The sequence below is a fragment of the Ahaetulla prasina genome, chromosome 6 (genome assembly GCF_028640845.1).
Source record: "Ahaetulla prasina isolate Xishuangbanna chromosome 6, ASM2864084v1, whole genome shotgun sequence".
Lineage (NCBI taxonomy): Eukaryota > Metazoa > Chordata > Lepidosauria > Squamata > Colubridae > Ahaetulla > Ahaetulla prasina.
The window spans coordinates 32,201,094-32,226,790 of record NC_080544.1 but is presented as its reverse complement, the minus strand read 5'-3'; the positions used below and the strand labels follow the sequence as shown (position 1 = coordinate 32,226,790).

Sequence of the window (25,697 nt, the reverse complement as noted above, 5' to 3'; positions counted from 1 at the left end):
ATGCTCATTGCTCAGCTGAATTCTTGTGAGATACATATCCAAAAAGGGCAAAGGAGTAGGAGAGGAAGAGGCAGAGCCAAATGAAACAAAATGTTAAAAAGTTATGATATTCATGTAGTTACTTACCAAACACATCTAAATTACATTAAAGTAACCAAAATCAAGGCATGTCACAGCTTTGGAGCACCCCTAAAGTTTGGAAGTTGAAAATTGAAAAGTTTGATCTGCCGAACTGGGAGTGGTATTAAAAGAGTTATCAATCTGTAATTGTTATGTTGTCACAAACAATCCAAATCCAGCCCTCTAGGAATTTCATTGATTTTCACTGTAAGCCGAAAGTCAATGTGTTCACCATGGATATTATATCCACACAGAAGTCTGTCCTCCGTAGAGCAGGATAGTTAATCTTGACAATGGGATTGGATGCATACATGACTCCCATTATAGCTGTCTTGTATAATAGGTACATAGAATGGCATTTGGGTACTGCCCTCTCTGCAGTTGCTAAACATTAGCCAACTGTGAAGGCTGGACCATGATGATGGTTGCCCAAGCTATTGCTAAATACATAAATGAATTGCTTCAGCTTTATTGCTTCGTTTTAGTTCAACAATCATATGATGGCTTGTAATGGTAGCTGATTTGCATATTAATAGAACTTTTTAATGTTCCATTTAAAAAATACTTTGTGATTTCCCCCTATCCTTTTGTATATTGAACTTAATACATTCTTTAATACATTCTTAGATAAGTGAAATAAAATTTCTAGGCCTGTCTTTTCCAACCTGTCTAGGTATTTTGAGAAAGTAGAAAGAGGGAAATTAGCCCTAAAAAGTAAGGTAATCTACTTACAAGCTTTCAAACAGAAGGAAAAGAATTTCTACCAGATTATATTTTATAATATATTTTCTGAATAAATAAAGGGTAAATCTGAAAAAAAAATCTGAAAGAAGTTCATAAGGTTCAAAAATAATAATAATAATTGTTTATGTTTATCACTTGCTTTACAAAGGGCAATTCTAGAAGAAAACTCTAAAAGAAAATAAATAAAAGATTATCTTCAGGGTTCAAACAGAAATTTCAAGATGGTGGGCATGATAATGTGGTTGAAGGTCCCACCCAACATGCAGTGCACATAAAAACAGCCCAAGCTTTGTTCATTCTGTCATAGCCACCTTCTTCTTGATCTGCAGAAACCCCTGAATTTAACTTCATGTCTTTTGTGTTGACATCCTATCAATTGCCATCCTTAACCCTCTATAACCATTAAGGTTGATCACCAAAAGGTTATTTACCCCAATTGCTCAGCTTTAAAGAAAAGAAGCTTTTCAAGGAAGGAGCTAAAACCTTCCAATACTAAAATAAGGCTGGGAGAAATAAGTATTGGAGTCTGGTACCTGGTTAAATTTTCTCTAGTTTGTGTGAAGGGTTGACTTCAGATTCCTGATTTTAATTCATATATACTTTGCCTTCCTATTCTATCAAGTATCAAAGTGGCTAACTTTAAAAAAATGAAATAAAATGAATCTATAGAGTTAATAACAGACTATAAAATTGCTACTGAAATTAACAAAAGCCCTGCCTAAATAGTGCAGCTTTGGTCTAGTGATTAAGACACAATTTTGAAATGAGAAGACCAAGTTCCAGCATGAAAGCTGGATGGATGACTTTAAGCCAGTCTCTTTCTCTCAGCCCAACCCATTCACAGAGTTGTTATTGTGGGAAAAATATAAGAGAAGGGATTATAAAGATACATTTGTTGCATTGAGTTACTTATAAAAATAATAAAGGTGGGATAAAAAGAAATAAAAAGCTTTGCAGGTTTCCCCAATATTGAATGAATGAAGATCAGTGCCAGTGATTAGAGACTTACCTGCCAGAGAAACTACTATTGGCACATATCTACATCTACAGATCTTAACAGTTGGGTTGCTTCAAAGAGGAGGAGTAGCAGAGTTGGTATTCAGCAGGTTCTGACCAGTTCTGGAGAACCGGTAGTGGAAATTTTGAGTAGTTCTGAGAATCTGTAAATACCACCTCTGACTGGCCCCGCCCCCATCTACTCTCTGCCTCCTGAGTTCCAGCTGTTTGGGAGGAAATGGGGATTTTGTAGTAACTTTCCCCTGGAGTGGGGAGGGAATGGAGATTTTATAGTATCCTTCCCCTGCCACGCCCACCAAACCATGCCACACTCACAGAACCAGTAGTAAAAAAAATTTAATCCCACCACTGAGGAATAGTAATTATATCATTGAGCCCTGAGCCCTTTCGGACAATATCTTAAACTGTTTGTTTAAGCCACGGTGGCACAATGGTTAAGAGTGCAGTACTGCAGGCTACTTCTGCTGACTGCCAGCTGCCTGCAGTTTGGCAGTTCAAATCTCACCAGGCTCAAGGTTGACTCAGCCTTCCACCCTTCTGAGGTGGATAAAATGAGGACCCAAATCGTTGGGGGCAAGATGCTGACGCTGTAAACCGCTTAGAGAGGGTTGTAAAGGACTGTAAAGTGGTATATAAGTCTTAAGTGCTACTATGTAAGCACTTGGCAAGCAGTCCAGATTTTTCAATAAAGACATTTTTGTAGAGTAGCTATCACATTTGGCAGCAATAGTTACTTTTGGATGCTTTTCAAGGATGGTTCATGTTATAGTAATCCAGAAAATATGTTTGGATAGCTATCTATCTATGTTGATCAGTAGCAATAGAATAGTAATAGCTGTCAAGTTTGAATCACTTCTGAACCAGTTAACTTACCAAAGAACTAGGAGGAGGGATGGATGAGAAAGAATGCAGACGTTTCACGAATTGACCGTGTGAGTTGAGACACACCAAGGTTACTATTCAGGTGTCCAACAAAGACAAAACAAAAGCCTTATTCATTATTGGACAATGTGATCATGATGAGAGGACCGCGGTGTGGCTCAGGCTGTAAGAAGCCTGTTATTAAAACACAGCTGCCTGCAATTACTGCAGGTTCTAGTCCCACCAGGCCCAAGGTTGAATCAGCCTTCCATCCTTTATAAGGTAGGTAAAATGAGGACCCAGATTGTTGGGGGGGGGGCAATAAGTTGACTTTGTAAATATACAAATAGAATGAGACTATTGCCTTACACAATGTAAGCCGCCCTGAGTCTTCGGAGAAGGGCGGGATATAAATGTAAACAAAAAAAAAGGGAAATCAAAACTATCCAGCATTGTGCTGGAAAAACCTCTGATTTTAATTTCTCAGTGCCAAAATGGTATACTCAAAAGTTTCACATTTGGAGTTTTGAAGTTTTCAAGAGTGCGTGCTTTTTTGGGGGTGTGGGGGTCCGCTAGTTGGACCGTTGACAATAGCACTATGTAAAGCACCACAATGCTTTACAGCACACTCTGGGCGGTTCGCAATGGTAGCTTATGGCCCTCAACATTCTGGGTCCTCATTTTACCGGCCTCAGAAGGGTGGAAGGCTGAGTCAGTCTTGAGCCCTGTCAGGATCGAAATCCAGGCTGTGGGCAGAGTTAGCCTGCAATCCTGAATTCAAACCACTGTACTATCGGTAGGTATGTAGAGTGGCATTTGGGCCTTTTTTTGGAGTTGCTAAACCATTGTTAAGCAACTGTGAACATTGAAGCAAGTGGATAGTTGCCCAAGCTTCTGATCAGATACGGAGATGAATTGTGTCAGCTTTATTGCTTTGTTTTGGTTCAATGGTCATCTGATAGTTACAGCAATAGCTGTTACATTAACGGAACTTTTTCAAGTTTACCATAACACCTTTGCGACTTTTTTTTTGTCCTTTGATACATAGAATTTGCTTTTTAAATGACTTGTGTTTAGATAAGAGAAATAAAATATCCAGGCCAATCTTTTTCAGCCTGTCTAGATATTTTGAGCCAACAAACTCTCCAAAATTCCTAGCTAGTGTTGTTAAAAGTTTGCAATACCAAGAATAGCAGTCCAAAACATCTTGAGAACATTAAAAAGGTGTTATTCTAGGCGTTTTAGAATAACTTAATAGTGAACAACACTATCTTTGATTTGTTTCTCTTTTAGAGTGAACTTATTTTATTCAGAGGATATCCCAATGAGGAATATGAGGTTGTGACAGATGATGGATATTGCCTAAGTATTAATAGAATTCCTTATGGGAAATTAAGTCAGAAAACCAAGGGTAAGTATATGTTTGTAAACAGATAATAGAGTATTATGATAGTCTATAAATAATTTATAAATATTGTCTGTCCTTGTTAAAATGATTGTTTCCCAATGTATTTTAATTTGTTTACTCTGTGCAGTTCAGTAAGGACATTAGTCCAGGTGACTCTTACGAACTGTTGAAATGGAATCACCAGAATTTTACTTAGTGCTGACCTTTGTGCCTAATAGAACAAAACAACCTGATAGGGTGAAAAAAATCACTTATCAAAGAGTCGGTTGCTGGAATTGGGAATGTCTAGTTTAACGAAAAGAGGGGGTGACATGATAGCAGTGTTCTGATATCTCAGGGGCTGCCACAAAGAAGAGGGAGTCAAGCTATTCTCCAAAGCACCTGAAGGCAGCACAAGAAGCAATGGGTGGAAACTAATCAAGGAGAGAAGCAACCTAGAACTAAGGAGAAATTTCTTGACAGTTAGAACAATTAATCAGTGGAACAACTTGCCTCCAGAAGTTGTGAATGCTCCAACGATGTTTTTAAGAAGAGGTTGGATAACCATTTGTCTGAAGTGGTGTAGGGTTTCCTGCCTAAGCAGGGGGTTGGATTAAAAGACCTCCGAGATCCCTTCCACCTCTGTTATTCTATTCTATTCTATTCTATTCTATTCTATTCTATTCTATTCTATTCTATTCTATTCTATTCTATTCTATTCTAGATAGTGAGATATGGGTGGCATAGAAATGGGTGGCATAGAAATTTAGTAAAAAAATAATAATTCTACCCTACTATTGCTGCCATAATGCTTCAGATGGCAAGGTCTCTCAGCCTCTCAAAGGTGTGGCAAATTAAATAAATGTAACCCAGCAGGAAATCTCACTTCTTGTTTTTAAGGTTGGATCAGTGATGTCAAGCCTTGAGGCTAGTTTGGCTTCTTGAGTTTTCCTTCTTCTCTGTACAGTATAAAAAGGAGATCCACCTATCCATCCCAATTCTTTTCTTTTATATGAGAACATTTGCAACCATCTCGGCAGTTGATGGTTATCAAATTTATCCGCTCCACTACTTTTTCTAAAAATTTAGTACTTACAGAGCATTGTAAAAAACATGTGTTTTAAAGAATTATTGTCTTTATTACATCTCCAACAAAATACTGTCTCATACGATCCTTTTCTTTTTTTAAAAAAAAATCTTCTGTAGCCCACCCTCCTCCTCCTTCCACCCTCAGGTTGATTGATTGATTGATTGATATGTTCAGCTGAATTATGTACCATGCTGAGGGGCCGAAGAACTGGCTGTTCATCCAGGTGCCCTTTAAACTTAGGTTGTTTTTGTTGGTGGTGATGTTTCCACCTGGTTTGTTATTCTGTCATCCCTACCCTCTTCTATCCTTGTCATTTTTATTATCATATTTTAAATTATTATTTAGCATATGTTGACGGCATGACAGAAGAGAAGTAAACAAACATACACAGACCACGTAATTGTATATAAAACTTCTATGGAGATTCGGCAGAGGTCTCATAACTGGATGTCCAATCCAGCTATCCAAGCATTGATTGCTTCATGCAGTTCTTCTAGGAAACCAGAGAATACACGCTGTGTGCAATCTTGTGTAATATGTTTAATAGTTCGCATATTGGCCCCAGAATCACAACAAGAGGGATCTTCCCATCCCTACTGATATAGGGTAGAGCAAAGGTGTCAAACTCGCAGTGTCATGTTGCCGTCACGTGACGTTTCACGATGTTTTTTCCCCCTTTGCGGAGCTGGGGTGGGTGTGGCCTGCATGTGACAACCCTGGGTACAGACACCTCTTCCAGCATCACATCTAATTCTATTCGGTTTCAACCAGACAGAATGAGGCAGGTCAAAATCAGGTGGCTTGGTAGAGGGATCACGAATGGTCAAGCCACAAGAAGGTACCTTTGTTTTAAATCTGCAGCCCCCAACCTTTTGGGCACCAGGGACTGGTTCCTTGGAGAGAGGATTTTCCGCGGAGTGAACAGGATGTAGTTTCACATGCCTGCATCCCGCAGATAGGGCTTCACTTGTGTGCGTGGCCCGGTTTCTGGCATGCTGGGGACCAGTGTCGGTCCACAACTTGGGAATGGACCCCCCTGTTTTAAATCACTTATAAACCATCCAGAGTTGCTGAGAATCGGGCGGCATATAAATATGTGAACCTAATTACACATTCATGAATTCTCCTCTTGAGAATCTCTTTGAAGAGATTACATTAGCATCATTGTATTTATGCATAGATTCTGCTGTCATTCAAAGAAAGGCATATGTACAAACGGCTGTAGAAAACTTTCTTGCCTTAGGACAGGATGTTGTTCTGCTACCAACTATGTGTAAAATGCTTCCTTTTCAGAACCGAGACCAGCTGTGTTTCTGCAACATGGCTTACTTGCTGATGGCAGCAACTGGGTGACCAACCTAGACTACAACAGCCTGGGTTTTGTGCTAGCTGATGCTGGTTTTGATGTTTGGTTAGGGAACAGCAGAGGAAACACTTGGTCTCGAAAACACATCAAGTATACCACAGAGCAAAAAGAATTCTGGATGTTCAGGTAGACAAATTTACAAAACATTAGAATTTTTTTGGTTTTGCCCCTTTACCTATCCCTTTCTTTATGTGCCACATGCCTGCTTTTTATAGCTTTATTAATGAAAGTGTATGTGTGTGCATCTGCATATGTAAGTATGCATATTTTTCAACAGTGAAAAAAGTAAGGTTCTACATTTAGGCCAAAAAAACAAAATGCACCAGTACCGTATATGTGGTACCTTGCTCAATAGTAGTACCTGTGAGAGGGATCTTGGAGTCCTAGTGGATAACCATTTAGATATGAGCCAGCAGTGTGCAGCAGCTGTTAAAAAAGCCAACACAGTTCTGGGCTGCATAAACAGAGGGATAGAATCAAGATCACGTGAAGTGTTAGTACCACTTTATAATGCCTTGGTAAGGCCACACTTGGAATATTGCATCCAGTTTTGGTTGCCACGATGTAAAAAAGATGTTGAGATTCTAGAAAGAGTGCAGAGAAGAGCAACAAAGATGATTAGGGGACTGGAGGATAAAACATATGAAGAACGGTTGCAGGAACTGGGTATGTCTAGTTTAACAAAAAGAAGGACTAGGGGAGACATGATAGCTGTGTTCCAATATCTTAGGGGCTGCCACAAAGAAGAGGGAGTCAGGCTGTTCACCAAAGCACCTGAGGGTAGAACAAGAAGCAATGGGTGGAAACTGGTCAAAGAAAGAAGCAACTTAGAACTAAGGAGAATTTCCTGACAGTTAGAACAATTAATAAGTGGAACGACTTGCCTTCAGAAGTTGTGAATGCTCCAACACTGGAAATTTTTAAGAAAATGTTGGATAACCATCTGACTGAGATGGTGTAGGGTTTCCTGCCTGGGCAGGGGGTTGGACTAGAAGGCCTCCAAGGTCCCTTCCAACTCTAATGTTATGTTATGTTATGTATCTAATATTATAGATGGTGGCAGTGAGAACTGCTAAACTGCTATTCTAAAGCAGGAGACCTAGCTAGAGAATGTTGTGGTCCACCAGCAGCCCGCGGACCTGGCAATGGAGTCAGACAGTGAGGAGGCTGGGAGGGCAATGGGCCAGTGCTGGAGTCGGGGGAAGGCCCAGATGAGGGCTCTGTGTCGGAGGCAGAGATGGGGCCAGGGCCATCTGGGAGCGATGCACGGACTCCGGAGCCTCCAGAGGCAGACAGCAGAGAGGCAGAGGAACAGGAGGAGCCTGTTCTTAGCGCACGCATGCAAAGAGCTGCCAGAAGGCAAGAGCAGCTGAAGGAAAAAAAGAACTCGGGAGTAAGGCCAGAAGATGATTGGCCCCTCCCATAAGGCTTAAAAGAGCAGCAACGAGCCGTTGGGTTCTTCGTAGAAAAGCAATGTTGATTTCCCTGCTTCTTGTCAGCGTCTCTTGAACTTTGTGGGGTTTTTGCCAAGAAAAGCCTTTGGTAGGTTGTCAAAGACAACAAAGGTTGGTGATAAGGCTGAGGGACTGGGTATTAAGAATTTTGTTTTGGAGAAGCTGAGAATGAATTAATTTCTCAGCTGTTTTAATAAAATAAGTTTGTTGAGGACTGAATTGTGTTTAGTAATCACTACTTGGGCCTTGGTCACAACAGAGTAATACACTTAGAGCAGACCCGGGTTTCTACAGCCCACTGGTCACATCCTGCCCTTTAATTGTCCCTGTCCGGCCAGTGGAAGCAGCCCTGTTGGTTCTGCCCTCCCCCACAGGCCCAGTTTCGCATGTGGCCTCTTTGGAAAATTAATTTCCCACTTCTGACTTAGAGAATTTCTTTAGGAGGAGGTTTAAGAATACCAAATGTTCACTCTATACAGAAGGCTCAATACTGCAGATGTACTATACAGCTAGGAATAAGAGATAACACTTGATTATTGCTGTTATATGACATCTATATAGTTCACGCTGTGTGACAAACTGGCGCCAGTACTGATATCTAAGGAGGACAACGACATATGATGGCTGATGCATATTGCTTGATTTGTATGGTGAATCATTGCTATATGGGTGAAACTGACTGACTTCTTCACCAAATCCATAATATGTAAATGACCCCTTTGCTTTCATAAAGAACATTGCTAATTAATTGCTAAAATTAATTAATTTTTTTGTCCTGGCACTTTCTCAAGGCTGACTTTTTTTTTTTTTAAAGAAATGTCTATGAAGAGAAACATGACCCCAGGTCTTCAGGTTTACAAATTAAAAAAGACAAGTTGCAGAAAAGAAGGGAAAATGCCGAAAGAAAGGGCTAAGCAGGCTGATTTGGCACTTCTAGGAGCTGAAGTGCAGAAGTCTTACAAGTTCTGAGAAATACTGGATTAAAAGACTTAGATCCCAGATGACTCCGAGCTATAAAAGATCAGTGGATATTTTTCAGCTAGTTGCTGTTTCTTAGCATAGATATCAAAGTTGTTGTAGTTCGGAAAAATGGGAAGAGTGAATGGTGTGTAGGCTACTTTGAGCTCTTGAAGGTGAAATATAAATCAAATAAATGAGAGTGCATGATATATCTAATAAAGACAAGGAAATAAAGAAGAATACACACACACACACTTCATCTGCTTATATTCTTCTGGGTAGCTTGCAGGATCTTGAGAAGCAAACTATTGGAATCATTCTAAGACAATACAAATAAAAATCAAATATAAAATTGGTCATGATTCTTGAAAGCTTTTTTGCAGAACGCAGAGAGGTTTCTCAGATACACTTATTGCCAGTGATGGGATTCAAGTAATTTAACAACCGGTTCTCTGCCCTAATGATTTCTTCCACAATCAGTTTGCCAAACTGCTCAGAAATTTAACAACCGGTTCTCCCGAAGTGGTGCGAACTGGCTGAATCCCACCACTGCTTATTGCCGTTGCTAATGTTAGTTGCATTTTATAGTTGTTTCATCTTTGACTTGGTCTTTTAAAACAAGCCACATCTTCATTAAAGTAAAGAAGCTAAACCAAAGTGTCTTGATAGGTCAGTAAAGGACTCATGAACCCTAATATGACTTGAACCCTGGTATCTTTCCCTCACCTTGACTCAATAATACTTTAATCTGTGGCAACTTGGATAATATGGACCCTGCTTCTTATGTGTAAATCTGATGGATTCCCCTTTCCTCTTTAGTTTTGATGAAATGGCTAAGTATGACATTCCTGCTTCAATAAACTTTGTCTTGAACAAAACTGGTCAGGAGCAACTCTTCTACGTTGGTCATTCTCAAGGCACCTCCATAGGTAGGTTAACAAACTACTTTGCTAAAATTACACTGGTAAATACATAGGTGAAGTTGAATTTCATAATGCTTATCCATAAAACAGCAATTATCCCTAATTCAGGTAAATAATCTTCATTAGTATTCCTTAAATTTATGTTTTCTAGATGAGTTATGACTGCAGCTTTTGTGGAATGTGTAATCTGAAGGGTATTAGCTTAGGAAAGACGTATTTTAAATAATGGGAAGTATTTATGCATGAAAGCTTGAATGAAGACTTTAAAGTTTTGAAGTGACTCTGGACTGAATTATAGATGTCTTGGACCAGATGAATGCTCCAATTTCAGTGGAACTCTATAAAGGGATATATGCTTACAGGGGTCTGTAACCTTGGCAACTTTAAGACTTGTGGACTTCAACTCCCAGCTTTGCTGAGGAATTCTGGAAGTTGAAGTCCACAAGTCTTAAAGTTGCCAAGGTTGGAGACCCCTGGCATATAGTGTGTCTGCACAATATGTTAAATCCTCCTTGTGGTTTGTTGCCTGCCTATTTTAAAAATGTCACACCCTATTTTACTAGCGGATGCCTGTGGACAAAAAGAAATCAATTTTTTTCAGCATAGCAAAAGAGGCTTTTATATCAAATTTCAGAGTGTGTAAATCATTTTGAGAGCTGCTTTAGATTTATAAAGAAAAATGGATGAAAACATTCTTCAGGCACGGAAAAAGTCCCCTTTTGCCTTAATGATGCTACCCCTAAGATGTGAAAATTATTAAAAAATACGATTGCTCTTGTGGACTATGCAACAAATCATTTTTTTTTATTATTTGCATTTATATCTCGCCCTTTTATTATTTGCATTTATATCCCGAAGACTCAGGGCGGCTTACACTATGTCAAGCAATAGTCTTCATCCATTTGTATATTATATACAAAGTCAACTTATTGCCCCCAACAATCTAGGTCCTCATTTTACCTAACTTATAAAGGATGGAAGGCTGAGTCAACCTTGGGCCTGGTGGGACTTGAACCTGCAGTAATTGCAAGCAACTGCTGTTAATAACAGACTGCATTAGCCTGTTGAGCCACCAGTTTTCCTACTGATTTGGTTCAGCCGCCTAGTTTAAGATCTATTCATGTCTTTCGTGTTTCTTCCTCCTCCAGGTTTCATAGCATTTTCAACTTTTCCAGAGTTGGCAAAAAAGATAAACATGTTTTTTGGATTGGCACCTGTTATGACTGCAGCGTATTCATCTGGTGCTTTGGCCAAACTTGGAGAGCTTCCCGAATTGCTACTTAAAGTACGTGTTTTGTTTAAAATATTTGCTTGAACCACAAAGTGCAGATGTTATGTGATGTAGCTAAGTACTACAGGTCTTTTTGTACATACTTGAACAAAAGACTGACGTGCCTTTGAACAAAAGTCTTAACAAGGAACCCAGTTTTAAACAAACACCACCTGTGTGACTTGAGAAGTTATGGGGCATCATAGATGATGGCTGTCTATTCTGCTTCCTCCTCTTTTCCTTCCATAGTGGGGAAGAGTGAGGTTGAGCTGACCCAAAGTCACTTTTTAAAGCTGTCCATTACCCCTCTCCCCAAAATTATTGAAAGTTGTCCAGCAGAAGTTTTGAAAGGAAAAATACCACCAAAACACTCCACATAGGGATTACTGTATTTTTCGGAATATAAGACGCACCGGAGTATAAGACGCACCTTAGTTTTTGGGGAGGAAAATACGAAAAAAGGTGATTGGCAGGTGGATTGGCCTCCCGGAATATCCCCAATCAGCTGTTCCCAGAGGAGAATTTTAGCAGTGGGTTCCTTGATTGTGAGCTCTGTGCCTTGCTTTTTTTTTTTTTTGCTTTTTTTTCTGCCTCTGAAACTTCTGAAACTCCATTTCAGAAAAAAAACTTTTTTTCTGCCTCTGAAAGCCTCTGAAACAGCTTCAGAAAAAAATCCTCTGAAGCTCTATTTGGAGGCTTTTTTTCTGAAGCTCTGTTTGAGGGCTTCTTTTCTGAAGCTTCGTTCCTGATGCTTTTTTCAGCCTCTGAAACCTCTGTTTGAGAAGCTGGGCGGGGTCACATTCGGAGTATAAGACGCACCCAGATTTTCACCCTCTTTTTTGGGGAAAAAAGGTGCGTCTTATACTCCGAAAAATACAGTAATTAACAGATTTAACAGATTAACAGAGTTGGAAGGGACCTTGTAGGTCATCTAATCCAACCCGCCGCCCAGGCAGGAGACCCTACACCATTTCTGACACATGGCAGTCTAGTCTCTTTTTGAAAGCTTCCAGTGATGAAGCTCCCACAACTTCCGGAGGCAACTTCTGTTCCATTGGTTGATTGTTCTCGCTGTCAGAAAATTTCTCCTTATTTCTAGTTTGAGTCTCTCATTGATCAGTTTCCATCCATTATTCCTTGTCTGGCCTTTGGGTGCCTTGGAAAATGGCTTGACCCCTCCTCTCTGTGGCAGCCCCTCAAATATTGGAACACTGCTATTATGTCTCCCCTGGTCCTTCTCTTCACTAGACTAGCCATGCCCAGTTCCTACAACCATTCATCGTATGTTTTAGCTTCCAGTCCCCTAATCCAGTCTCAACATCTTTTTTATAATGTGGTGACTTACTTTCACCACACTATAAAAAGTTACTTTTTTGGTCTTGTTGCTTGCAGGGACCTTGTTGTGCAAAATCTTAAAATGAGTATAAAGTGGGGAAAATCCTAATTTAAGAAACATGTAAACTACTATAGATTAGATTTCACTTTGGATGGATTTGAAAAAAAAATCTTGAAAGCAGTCCTTCTGATTTATTTATTTATTTATTTATTTATCAAACTTATATACCGCACCATCTCCCGTAGGACTCAGGGCGGTTCACAGGCATATTAAAACAATATAAAACAATATGATAAATAAAACATTTAAAACCCAGATTAAAACTAAATATTATCATAGCCTGATCACTAAAACAGTAAGAACCAATAAAACCCCCATTAAAATTTGGTTAAAACATTTTGTTCTTAGGCTAGTCCCGCACGCTGAAATAATAGAGTCTTCAGTTCACGTCTGAAGGTCCGGAAGTCAGGGAGTTGTTGTAATCCTGGAGGAAGCTCATTCCAAAGGGCTGGTGCCGCCACAGAGAAGGCCCTCCCCCTGGTGGTCGCCAACCTACATTGTTTGGTCGACGGCACCCTGAGGAGGGCCACTCTGTGGGAGCGCACAGGTCGTTTGGAGGCAATCGGTGGCAGAAGGCGGTCTCGAAGGTATCCCGGTCCTAAGCCATGGAGCGCTTTAAAGATGGTAACCAAAACCTTGAATTGCACCCGGAAGACTACCGGTAGCCAGTGCAGGCTGCGCAGGATAGGTGTTATATGGGAGCAACGCGGTGCTCCCTCTATCACCCGCGCGGCCGCATTCTGGACTAACTGGAGCCTCCGGGTGCTCTTCAAGGGGAGCCCCATGTAGAGAGCATTGCAATAGTCCAGGCGGGAAGTGACGAGGGCGTGAGTGACCGTGCGTAAGGCGTCCCGGTCAAGGAAGGGCGCAACTGGCGAATCAGGTGGACCTGATAAAGCTCCCCTGGCGGCGGCTGTCAAATGATCCTCTAAGGACAGCCGGTCGTCCAGGAGAACGCCTGTTGCGCACTCCTCCCTGGGGTCAGTACTTCCTCCCCACAGTCAGCGATGGTGTAAGCTGACTGTACCGACGCCGCACCCACAGCCACTCTGTCTTGGAAGGGTTGAGTCGAGCCTGTTCCTCCCCATCCAGACCCATACGGCCTCAAGACACCGCCCATCACCTCAATGGCTTCATTGGGGTGGTTCGGGTGGAAATGTACAGCTGGGTGTCATCAGCGACAGATGATAGTCCACCCGAAACCATGGATAACCTCACCCAGCGGCTTCATATAGATGTTGAACAGGAGAGGCGAGAGGACAGACCCCTGAGGCACCCCACAAGTGAGGCGCCTTGGGGTCGACCTCTGCCCCCCTGCCAACACCGTCTGCGAACGGTCAGAGAGATAGGGGGAGAACCACCGATACACGGTGCCTCCCACTCCCAATCCCCCCAACCGTCGCAGCAGGATACCATGGTCGATGGTATCAAAAGCCGCCGAGAGATCTAATAGAACCAGGACAGAGGAACAACCCCTGTCCCGGGCTCTCCAGAGGTCATCCACCAACGCGACCAAAGCCGTCTCGGTGCTGTAACCGGGTCTGAAGCCGGACTGGAACGGGTCCAGATAGACAGTTTCCTCCAGGTGTTGAGGAAGCTGATTTGCCACCTGTCGTGTCCCACTCCTCCGCTGACGGCTGGGTCAGGGAAATCCGAATCAGGCTTGCCTCTGCAGCTCTGCCCAAAGTCCTAGCAAAGTCCTCAGAGCAGGCAGGAGACCAGTAAGTGACTTCAGCAAGATAAGTTCGACTTTTGCCTGACTCAGAGACTGCCAGAAAGTAGATCCTTTATATAGGCCATGGGGTGTGGCTCCATGACTCAGCACTCATTAAGGCCTGCCCCTCCCTTCCTTCTGTTGTCTCCGCCTCTCCAATCTTCTGATGCGAGGGTCACTCCAATCAGCTGTTGTTGGGAATAAACCCTCCTCAGGCTCACCTGCTGTGGAGGAGGGGGAGGGGTCTAGCTGCTCCGTTTGCCTGGGCATGGAGTCAGGGCTGGGGCAGGGAGATGCTCCTTCTTCTGCAGTTTGTGTGGGCATGGAGCCAGGACTGGGGCTGGAAGGCATACATTCCTCAGTGTTCGGGAGCAGGTAAGAAGGCCCCGGCTGCTCTGAGGGCGGGCAAGACACAACACTACCACACTCTCAACAACCTTCGCTAAAAAGCGAAGGTTGGAGACTGGACGATAGTTCGCTAAAACAGCCGGGTCCAGGGAGGACTTCTTGAGGAGGGGCCTCACCACCGCCTCTTTCAAAGCGGCGGGGAAGACACCCTCCAACAAAGAAGCGTTGGTAACTTCCTGGAGCCAGCCTCATGTAACCTCCCGGATTATCAGTCTCAGTTTACAGATAGTCCTCAATTTACCATCATTCTTTTACTAACTGTTTAAAGTTACAATGGCACTGAAAAATGTGATTTATGTGTCAGGGTTCCAAGTAACACCCCCAATGAAAGAAAACTCCGAGGCTTGAGTTTCCTCAAAGTTCCATTTTATTAGAGATGTCATATTGGCACATCTGAGAAAACCTGAATCTGAAAACTTCCAGGTTCCCCCACCCAAAGGAGAGTTCAAGTCCCTGCCCAACACCCACACATCCATCACATGGTCCAATCAAAGCCCAACTGAAGATGCCTCCCAATTCAGCCATTCAGGTGCAGGGCACGATGTCCTTGACTCTCTGAGAAAGGAATGTTATCATGGCTATATATTACCCTGGCTCCATACAATCCCCCCTCCCAGTTTCCCACAGTAGTAAATGTGACAGGCCTGAAGACCCAATGAAAAAGATGGCTTCCAGGTGTGACCATTTTTCACACTTTCCATCGTTGCATATTTATGATGGTTGCAGTGTCCTGAGGTCATGTGACCTGACAAGTAAAGTCAACGGGGAAAACCATTTTCACTTAACAACACTGTTACTAGTGTAATTTCTGCAGTGATTCCCTTAACAACTGTGGCAAGAAAGGTTGTAAAATGGGGCCAAAACTCACTTAACAACTGGCTCAATTGTAGTGGTAAGTATGTTCTTCTGGTGCAGACAAAAGCTTATAAGCCCTGTGTTAGGCTAATCAAAATCTTGCGCAGATAAAATTTAAACAATGAAATGGTGTGACCTACTTTTACAGGACTTGTTCCACATTGCACATTCCATGTTTCTGCGTGTTGTTTTATTAAATACTAGTAGCTGGATACCCGTGCTTCACTACAAAACTATGTGACTGGGTTTGATAAATTGACAGTTAAATCTTGAAAATTTATGTAGAATCCTTAGCATCAGCGCGCGTTAATATAAGGCAACTGGCAGTTGGAACAGAGTTCTTTTCAGGTGGGGAGGGGGAGTAGAACATCTAACTCCTTAGCATCAGAGCATGTTAATAATAATAAGAAATACTAATGATCTAATAGTCATTTCAAAAAATCCTTTCTTAACGAGCACCTAGAAGCCAAGAGGAACATAGGTGCCAAGTTTCAAGTTTGTAGGCTTTACAGTTCTGTAGATTTTGTGATGAGTGAGTGGTATTTGGCTTATATATATATATATATAGCTTAATTATTGAACATGCTGTCCTGGGGCAAAATTTACTCTGAAGTACCATGAATTCAGTATTAAAACCATAGCGGGAAAATGGATCAGAATGTATCAAATAAAGCAGAGTTTGATTATTCTGTAATTATAACGTTAAGCATTTAAACAGTGTCCCCCACCCCCAGTTCATTGATTTGGCTCATTCTGCCAGTCGTAGATTGAGAATGAGAGATGTTCAGTTGCTCCAAGTTCTCTATTGAGTTGGTGCCTAGAAAATACTTGAATTGAGTGTTGTGTGTTTTACCTATTCTTACTACTGTGAGGTTCTACTGCCAACTTCCTTGAAAACATGAAGTACCCTATTCAGGTTGGAAAAAAATGTAATTACTGATCTTCTTGGCATGAGTCAAGAGACTTGATAGCAGTTTCAGTTTCACTGAAGTAGCCATGAAGATCCTGCCCACATGGATTCATCTGCTGAAATTACGGTAATACAGAATACATTGCAGAAAATGTCCCGAGTGCCTCCGAAAGCTCTATTAAGAGCGATCAATCATACGACTCTATTGTATATTAAATCAAATATAATATTTTCTCTGCTCTCAGTTCTTTTTTAGAACTGTTACAGGAAGACAACTTCTGATTAAATATTAGGAAAAACTTCCTAACTCTAGGAGCAGTTCAACCACTGTAATAGTTACGATGCCGTAGTATATATGAAATAAAATTTTATTTTTAAATTTATGGGTTATTTATTTATATCCCATTTTTATTATTTTTGTAAACAACTCAAGGCAGAGTAGTGCCCTGAGTTGAGGTACTAGTTAGATACTCAGGAAGTATCTAATACTTCTTCCTCTTCCTCCTCATTTCCCCATAAGAACAACCCTGTGAGGTGAATTGGGCTAGGAGTATGATTGGCACGTGATCATCTAGCTGGCTTTCATGACTATGTAAGGTAGGACTAGAACTTAAGTCTCCTGTTTGTTAGGCGAGCAGTGCACCCTATCCGATCATACACCAAACTGGTTTTCCACATTGAAAGAAAATTAGTAGATGTCCTTAATTAACTTAAGTAGATGTACTTCTATTCCAAATGAGGGAATTGACATTCCTTGAATCGGATATGTGGCATTTTTCTGCCTCTTAATGATTGGGTAGATTTATCGCAGGAAGATTCAAAATCGTTTATTTTGTACCAACCTAGGTGAATCCATTCATTAAGATCTAGCAGAATATGTGAATGAAGCCATAATAGCTTACTCAGTTACATTAAAACCACAATGGTAATGTGTTAACCTCCTTTAGCATTTAAAAAAAGATTGATTGAAGTTTATCTTAATATAAAATTTAAATAGAAATAAAGATAATAGGAAAAATGAGAAGGGAAAAAGGGGGAAAGGTAACTGCGAAAGAAATAAAAACAGTGACTTCCAACTTTTTTTGGGTGCAGTCAAATGCACATAAAATTAAAATCTTTTTATTTTTACATAATTAGTAAATGTTACCTATTTCTATAACAACAAATGAATTTTAACATTTTAAAAAAATAAATGTAAATTTAACAACAAACCCCAAAGTCAAAATTTCATTTTTTCCCCATTTTGAACGCAAAATGTAAACAAAACTGGTTATGTTAATTAATTAAAACAGTTAATTTTGTCTTCTCTACAGCTCCATCACCATTTCCATCTATTTTTCCTTTGTAAGAATTGGCATATCCTTCCATTTTTGCACATACAGAATTCTTGCTGCAGTCAACATTATTATTATTATTATTTATTATATTTGTATACCACCCATCTCCCGAAGGACTCAGGGCGGTTCACAGCCAATAAAACAACAGAAAACATATAATACATATAAAACAGCAAAAAGAATAGACAATTAAATTCAGTTGATGCCTTAAAACTTTTAAATACAAATTTAAAACCCCATTTAAACCCCTGATTTAAAAACCCCAATTTAAAACTACGTTCAAGCTAGTCCTGCTCTTCGAAACAGCAACGTCTTCAGCTCGCGGCGGAAGGACCTGAGATCGGGGAGTTGACGAAGCCCCAGAGGGAGCTCGTTCCAGAGGGTAGGGGCCCCCACAGAGAAGGCCCTCTCCCTGGAGGTCGCCAGCCGTCATTGTTTAGCTGACAGTATCCGGAGGAGGCCCTCTCTGTGAGAGCGCACTGGTCGGTGAGAGGCTAATGGTGGCAGTAGGCGGTCCCGTAAATATCCCAGCCCTAAGCCATGGAGCGTTTTAAAGGTGATAACAAGTACCTTGAAGTGAACCCGGAAGACCACCGGGAGCCAGTGCATAAGTGATAAAGGTCCATGTATTTTTTTTTTCAAGATCTTTATCCAGTAGTTCTAAAAGAAAACTTCTGGTTTCAGTTTTTTGTTTGTTTTAGAAATCTTCTGAATTAAAGGATAAACCTGCCTCCGATATTTTTTTTCCTTTTTCCTTATTTTACCAAATATGATAAAAAGTATCTTCTTTACAATTACTTTTCCAGCAGACATTTGAAACACCTTTATACATCTTGGTCAGATTATCAGGTGTTGGGTACCATTGATACATAATTATATATATATATATTATATATATTATATATATTTGTTTTCTGAGGTTTTCACGGGTGTTTGTATATATGTCTTTGGTTGTTCGGGTTTTCTCCCGTGTAAAATTGGAAGTGTCTTGGCGACGTTTCGACGAAGTCTCATTCGTCATCTTCAGGCTTCAGCTTCGTGCTTCTGGGAGCAATGTGTGAGCATCCCAGCAATGTGTGAGCATTGCTCCCAGAAGCACGGCTGAAGCCTGAAGATGACGAATGAGACTTCGCCGAAACGCTGCCAAGACACTTCCACTTGGCTCTCAACAACCAAAGACCTATATACAAACACCCGTGAAAACCTCAGAAAACATATATATATATATATATATATATATATATATATATATATATAATGTCATGTGATGACATGACACCCCTGCTTTAAATATTACTAGTCCAACCCTCTGCCCAAGGCAGGAAATCCTAGATGGATAAATGGCTGCATAATCTCTTCTTGAATACCTTCAGTGATGGAGCATCCAAAACTTTGGGAGGCAAGCTGTTCCACTGATTAATTATTCTCACTTTCAGGAAATGTCTTCTTAGTTCTAGGGTGGATCTCTCTTGAATGATCTTCCACCCATTACGTCCAGCCCTATGATTCTATGTCAATCATATTTAGAAGCATCCTTATTTTCCAGCAAAGTGACCTATGTTATACTATTCTTATTTTGGCAGGAAATATTTGGAACGAAGCAGTTTTTCCCCCAGAACGATCTAATAAAATGGCTTGCTACCCATGTCTGCGACCGTATTTTACTGGATGATCTTTGTGGCAACTTTTTCTTTCTCCTGTGTGGATTTAATGAGAAAAACCTAAACATGGTAGGAGCGTGAATTAAAGAGCCTAAATGTGTAAACTCTGTTTTGAAATGAAATGAATCTGTATTTTTTTTTTAAAAAAAATAACATTGTGTATGTTATCGGAGAGGCAAATATTCTCTAAGCTTATATCTCAGCTATTTGGTAATGAAAGACTGAGAATCATAGCCAGCTTAAGAATGGCAAGGTGGTGTCTCTCAAATGCTAAAGATTCCCTCAAGTGAAGTTGAACTGTTTTTCACTTGCCTAAATTAGTCTAGTTCAGGGGTGTCAAACTGGATTTCTTGGAGGGCCGGATCAGCATTCTAATTGTTCTCCACAGGTCAGTGGGTCGGGTGGTGGGGGAGGGGAAGGGGGGAAGGAAATGCGATGGATTGCACCGTGCTGTCTAAAATGGGGTATGGGGTGGCGTGGGCAGCCCCTGTGCGCCCCGTTTTTGGCCTGGACAGCCTCCTGCAGCATCCTGCCGGCCAAAACCCATTTTGGCCAGGAGGGTGCTGCAAGAGGCCGTTCAGGCTGAAAATGGGGTGCACGGGGGAGGGAGGGGGCTGTGGCCCTTGTCTGCTAGCAGAGGCATTGTGGGCCAGTCCTTTGCTATTTCCAGGCTGGCCCCACGGGCCAGATCTAAGCACCTAGCGGGCTGGATTTGGCCCACTGGCCTTGAATTTGACACCCCTGGTCTAGTTCATTCAAAAAACAGTCAGATCAGCCCTTCTTAGCTTTTTCAAGATTAGCCAGGGTCAATCACATTTGGACACGATGGCCAAATGTTAAGTCCTGATGCACTTTTCCCCTTTAGATGAAATTTTAAAAAGAAGTATTTGATATACTTGGTTATAGATTTAGCTAATCATTTCATTGTTGTTTTCAGAGCCGAGTAGATGTATATTCAACACACTGCCCAGCTGGAACATCTGTCCAGAATATGCTTCACTGGAGTCAGGTAGAGTTGAAATCCCCAGGCTGATGGAGTAATGCTTGCCACAATGGTGTTTAGGTTATTGGCTTGCATTTATGGGTCATGATTCTAATGTTAGCTTTTACTCGGTTGCAATTCTGCACGTGCTCTTCTAAGAGTAAGACCAATCGAACTTTGGAAGTCTTCTAAGGAAATTCCCTCAGCAGGAGGTGGATGTTAAGATTACTTAGTGCCATTATTTGCACTAAATCCTTAATACCTGCCTGTATGGGAAGACTTTGGAAAATATACACAGCTGTGTATTTCTCAAGGAATGGGTGGGTAAACAAGTGATATAGGAAAACTGCTACACCTGTTTTTTCTTCCTACATATAATAAATGTCTCAGAGCAGAAAGGCATAAAATGACTGACTGACTGACTGACTGACTGAATGAATGAATGAATATTCTTGAAGGCATACACACCTTTAAAAGTAACTTTATTTTCAGGTTGTAAAGTCTGGGGAAATCAGAGCATTTGACTGGGGAAGCAGAAAAAAAAATATGGCTCATTATAAACAGGTAAGAATTTCCAAAGAGAGAGACATATTAGACTGCAGTATTATCAGATAACCAGTATACAGGTAGTTCTCGATTTATGATCACAATTGAGCCCAGAATTAATGAGGTTAAACGAGACAGGTGTTAAGTGAATTTTGCTCCATTATATGACATTTCTTGCCACCATTGTTAAGTGAATCCCTGTAGTTGTTAAATTTGTAACATGGCTGATAAGTAAATCTGGCTTCCCTATTGACTTTGCTTGTCAGAAGGTCAGAAAAGGTGACCATATGACCCCAGGACGCTGCAAATGTCATGAATATGAGTCAGTCGCAAACTGTCTGAATTTTGATCACGTGACCATGGTTGTAAGTGTGAAAAATGGTCATAGTCACCTTTTTTCCAGTGATGTTGTAACTTTAAATGGTCACTAAATGAACTGTTATAAATTGAGGACTACCTGTCCTTCTCCTACTGCTTCTCCTTCTCCTCCTTCTTTGCAAATACGTAATTTTTCTTGTGAATGGCCTTATCCTAAGGCAGTGATGAGGTAACCCTCTCCTTCCTCATTTATAATTGTGCTTTCTTGGCAAAAAAAAATTCCTGTGGAAGCCTAATTCAAATTAAATGGCTAAAATGAGTGGCACTGATTTGTAATGGTTGATTCTCAAACTGATGTAGATTCAGAGAGAGGGAGGGAGGGAGGGAGGGAGAGAGAGAGAGATGAGAGAGAGAGAGAGATTGGAAGCTGATCCATTATCTATATGAAAATACTAGGGCCATCCTCATTTTGCTGGGTAATATTAGAAACTCTTCAATTGCTGAAATTCTTGTAACCTCTTTCATTTTATCTGAATAAATCTTGGAGAACTCTGGGAATTTTTCATAAAGAGGATTGCTTACAGCAACCAAAGAAAGTGACACTCAACCTTGGGAAGCATTTGGCAGGCATTGAAACTAAAACTTTCCCTTAGCTCAATCATTCTCTACTTAGATTTTTTAAAATTCTATTTGCCCTAATTATACTAGAGTACTAGAACTTAGATATGGATTTTTAGTGTAGTTTATATTAAGAAATTGAATTATTTTTTAAATTTTACATATGCATGGTTTATTGGTTTTTTTTATTGTTTTAATGCTTTACATAACTTGGAAATCAGCTCCCAAAACTTTAGTTATTGGGCATATGAAATATAGTAAACAAATATATAAGGGTCAATGTGGCCATATTTTTGTGGGAAAAATTGGAGGCCTTTATTAAATACCCATATTTTTAAAAGACACCCCCATGTATAAGATGTATAAAAATTAAAATATTATTATTATTATTATTAAGATGCCCCCATGTTTCATGTAGAGTAAGTAAGCACACTAGAAGCCATCACTGTGCAGAAGTCATCTTTAATTAGAGAGTGAGTAATACAACAAGAATAGGAAATGCATCACAGGAACAATAGAGATGAAATCTAGAGTGGCAATGTGATATAGGAAACAACTAGGCAATAGACAATAAATAAATAAGCCATAGAGAGGAATGCTAGAGCTGCATATAAGGTAGAGGTTTGTCTGGCATGTTTGGTGGAGCTGGAGGACAGGGATGGATCATACCTCCTTCTCTTCGTCTCCCCCCCCACCCCGGTGTACAAGATGCCCCTCCATTTTCAAGTAAATATTTTTAAGAAAAAGTAGCAACTTATACAAAGAAAAATACGATAGTTTGCCCCAGATAGCTTGTTGAACAGATCTATAGAACTTTGGCTTTCCAGTTGTTGCCAAACTACAACCTCAGCCAGTTTGCTCAATGGTGACATCAGGAGGAGAATCTCTTTGGATTTTTTAACCATTATCTTTCCTTCTTTTTTAGCCAATACCACCTCTCTACAAAATGAACAGGATGCTTGTTCCAACAGCTATATGGACGGGTGGCCAGGACTGGCTGGCAGACAAAAAGGATGTTGCCATGTTAATGACTATGATCCCAAACTTGGTATACCACAAGGAGATCCCAGACTGGGAACATCTGGATTTCATCTGGGGCCTTGATGCCCCGCAGCGCATGTTCAGAGATATGATTCAGATGATGTGGAAAGCTCAATATGCCCATTGATTACTTGAAGTTGTAGTCCCAAAACACTGATGCAGTTGTGGAAAGGAAGTCTTGTGTTTTACCTACGTATAGTATTATTCTGACACAAGCCTTCTAAGCAATACCTTAAGAAATGGAAACTGCATTTGTCATATAAGCTTTTTTAAATTCATGCAGTTTTAATGTAAAGGCAAAAATAGGTAGCGAATGATACCAAACACCTTGCAGTGCTGCTGTTCTTGCACTATTCAGATAATTTTTGAAATGAGGGGAAGGGGAAAAAGACAATTTATTGAACGTTGCTAATGTCCATGATACCGAGGCTGTAAAAGCTATATAAAAATGGCTGTGATTATTTTATTTTGCTTATTTTGTTGGAACCAATTCCTTTCAAAGTGCACTTAAATAGTTTGGATATGGAATCAATAAGGATAACTAGTAATGGTTTAAATTTTACATCTGTGAAATTTATGTTGACAGCTCATTCCAAAGCACACAGTCCTTATTTGCTTAAAATGTGAAAGAGCACTTGGAAAGCAATCACCTTGGTTCTTTAAACACAAACGATCCTGGAAGGTTTTTACAGAGTAGATTTCCTGCCTTAAAATCCTCCTCTGGATTTTGCCACACGTACTTAAAGATGCACCTCTCCGTAATATGGAAAGAAGAAATATTTCTGTTTGTTTCAGTAGGAAAAGGCTTGCCGGGGCAGGCTTCTTGAATTGTAGTCCTGGTTTTGGAAACAGATGCATGCTTATATACTCTGGGACATCTGGAAGACTTGGGTGTTTTAGAGGGAGTGGGCATTTTGAAGGCAATATCATGTGTAGCAGAGACTGGAAATAAACTCAATCTTTTTTAATGAAATACGCTTCAATTGTTTCAATTGCTATCCTGAAAGTTTTGAATGTGTATTAGAATTAAATATCGAATGAAATGGGTTGCAGATCAGTGGAGGATCTTGTCTGTGGTGTTGGAAAGTAGCTTCATCGCAATGGAGCTTTTCACCAGCCTAAGAAGGCAATGCAGAACAACACAGAGCAAAAAATTGAACCCTGTGAAGATAGTTGTTTTCCTTAAACTGGTTGGAATGAGATTTCTTCCTAAGAATTTTAATGTCTTGACTGGGTATACAGACCATCAGATTCCATTCTCTATCATATACATCTTAGGCTGTGTCACATGGGGGGCATTATAAAAATGTTGACATTAAGTCGCCTGAATATTTTGCCCTTAAATTTTCTGCTACATTTTAGAACTTTTGTTACTTTACAGGCCCATAAGGAGTGGTGGAAAGGAGAAGAGTTTTGGCAACTCTTTGCAATTTGTGTTCCTAAAGATACTTCTTCATTGATGGTGGGCTATAGAGAAACGGCCAGGGCAATTATTCTGATTTGTTTTTATTTAATTTTATGAAATTCAGCAGTTAAAGGAATGAAAATTACAATTGAGAATGCTTGAAAGAAATCACATTTCCTTCACAGTGGAGTACATTCAAAACAAGGAATCTTAATTTTATTATAGTAGATTTTATTCTAACCACTTATAAAATTTTCTTCAACCTGCTGTCCTTCTATGTGTCAGACTTCCCAATCTACAATTGTTGGCCATATGAAATGCTATTTCGGAGATTATGAGCACTGAAACTCAACTCATTTTCTGTAGAGGGTACCATATGTAAAACTTGACCATACATTTAAAGACTTATATCTGTTATGCTTACATAAAACCTTACATTATGTTTAGATCTCCAGGAGATGATACTATCAAGGTTCCGACTGACGAACCCAACCAAAGAAAGCATGGCCAAGATGATCCAGTTTCTTAATGCAAAACTTAATATTGAGTACATCATTTCGGCACTGATAAGGGCAAAACCAGATCTGGCTATTTCCTGCGTAAACCCACCTAGTCGAAGTTCAAGTTCTGCCCCTCTGCAATTAGAGCAGGTCACATTGTCCAGCTGAGTCTCCTGGTATTGTCTTTCTGACTGATAAACACCTGCCGAAATGTCCTTGATTCTTAGGCTTGGCATCTTGATGTATTGAAACCTAAGTTCTATTCTCCCCCTTCTTGCCCCCCTCCCCATAGTCTGTTGACAAGCTGAGATGCGATAATAGTTGCAACAGCAAAAAGCGGGCTTTAAAGCTTACAGACACCTTCCATTAGGGTGGGCACAAGCTGTTCTATTTTAAGAAGCAAATTTAAGGATTGGGGCTTGCTGACAGCCAGTGTGGTGTAGAAGTTAAGTTAGTGGCTTGCGCTGGTGAGACCCAAGTTCTAGTCCCTCCTCAATCACAGAAGTTTAATGGTCAACTCTTAGCTCAACCATTTTTCTTTTTAGTCCAACTTCTCCCACAAGGATTTTCTGGAAAAAACAGGACAAAGCACACTATACCTCTGTCTTGAGCTCCTGTACTAAAAGCAGGCTGAACATCGAACAAATAAATATGGATGATAATGGGATTAATTCATACCGTGAAATGGAAGCATGTTTACCCAAGGTTGCACGGTTTGCTTTAACTAAGCATATAGAGAGTAGGCAATGAGAACTAGTTTAGTGGTTAAGTTACCAGGATAGAAATAAGAAAATTTGAGTTCTAGTCTTGCCTT

General features: G+C 40.4%; 1 protein-coding gene across 2 annotated transcripts in view; it reads left to right on the top strand.

Annotated features, from left to right (window-relative positions):
* LIPA (lipase A, lysosomal acid type) overlaps positions 1 to 23,951 on the top strand; it is a 28,174-nt gene extending 4,223 nt beyond the window's left edge. For both annotated transcript variants that reach the window (XM_058187072.1, XM_058187073.1), the window contains exons 3-10: positions 4,036 to 4,153; positions 6,513 to 6,711; positions 9,819 to 9,928; positions 11,071 to 11,207; positions 19,396 to 19,542; positions 20,411 to 20,482; positions 20,948 to 21,019; positions 22,863 to 23,951. In XM_058187072.1, coding sequence (XP_058043055.1) covers positions 4,036 to 4,153; positions 6,513 to 6,711; positions 9,819 to 9,928; positions 11,071 to 11,207; positions 19,396 to 19,542; positions 20,411 to 20,482; positions 20,948 to 21,019; positions 22,863 to 23,105 — 1,098 coding nt within the window. In that variant the 3' untranslated portion in view covers positions 23,106 to 23,951. The remainder of the gene's footprint in view (positions 1 to 4,035; positions 4,154 to 6,512; positions 6,712 to 9,818; positions 9,929 to 11,070; positions 11,208 to 19,395; positions 19,543 to 20,410; positions 20,483 to 20,947; positions 21,020 to 22,862) is intronic.
* Positions 23,952 to 25,697: the final 1,746 nt, after the last annotated feature.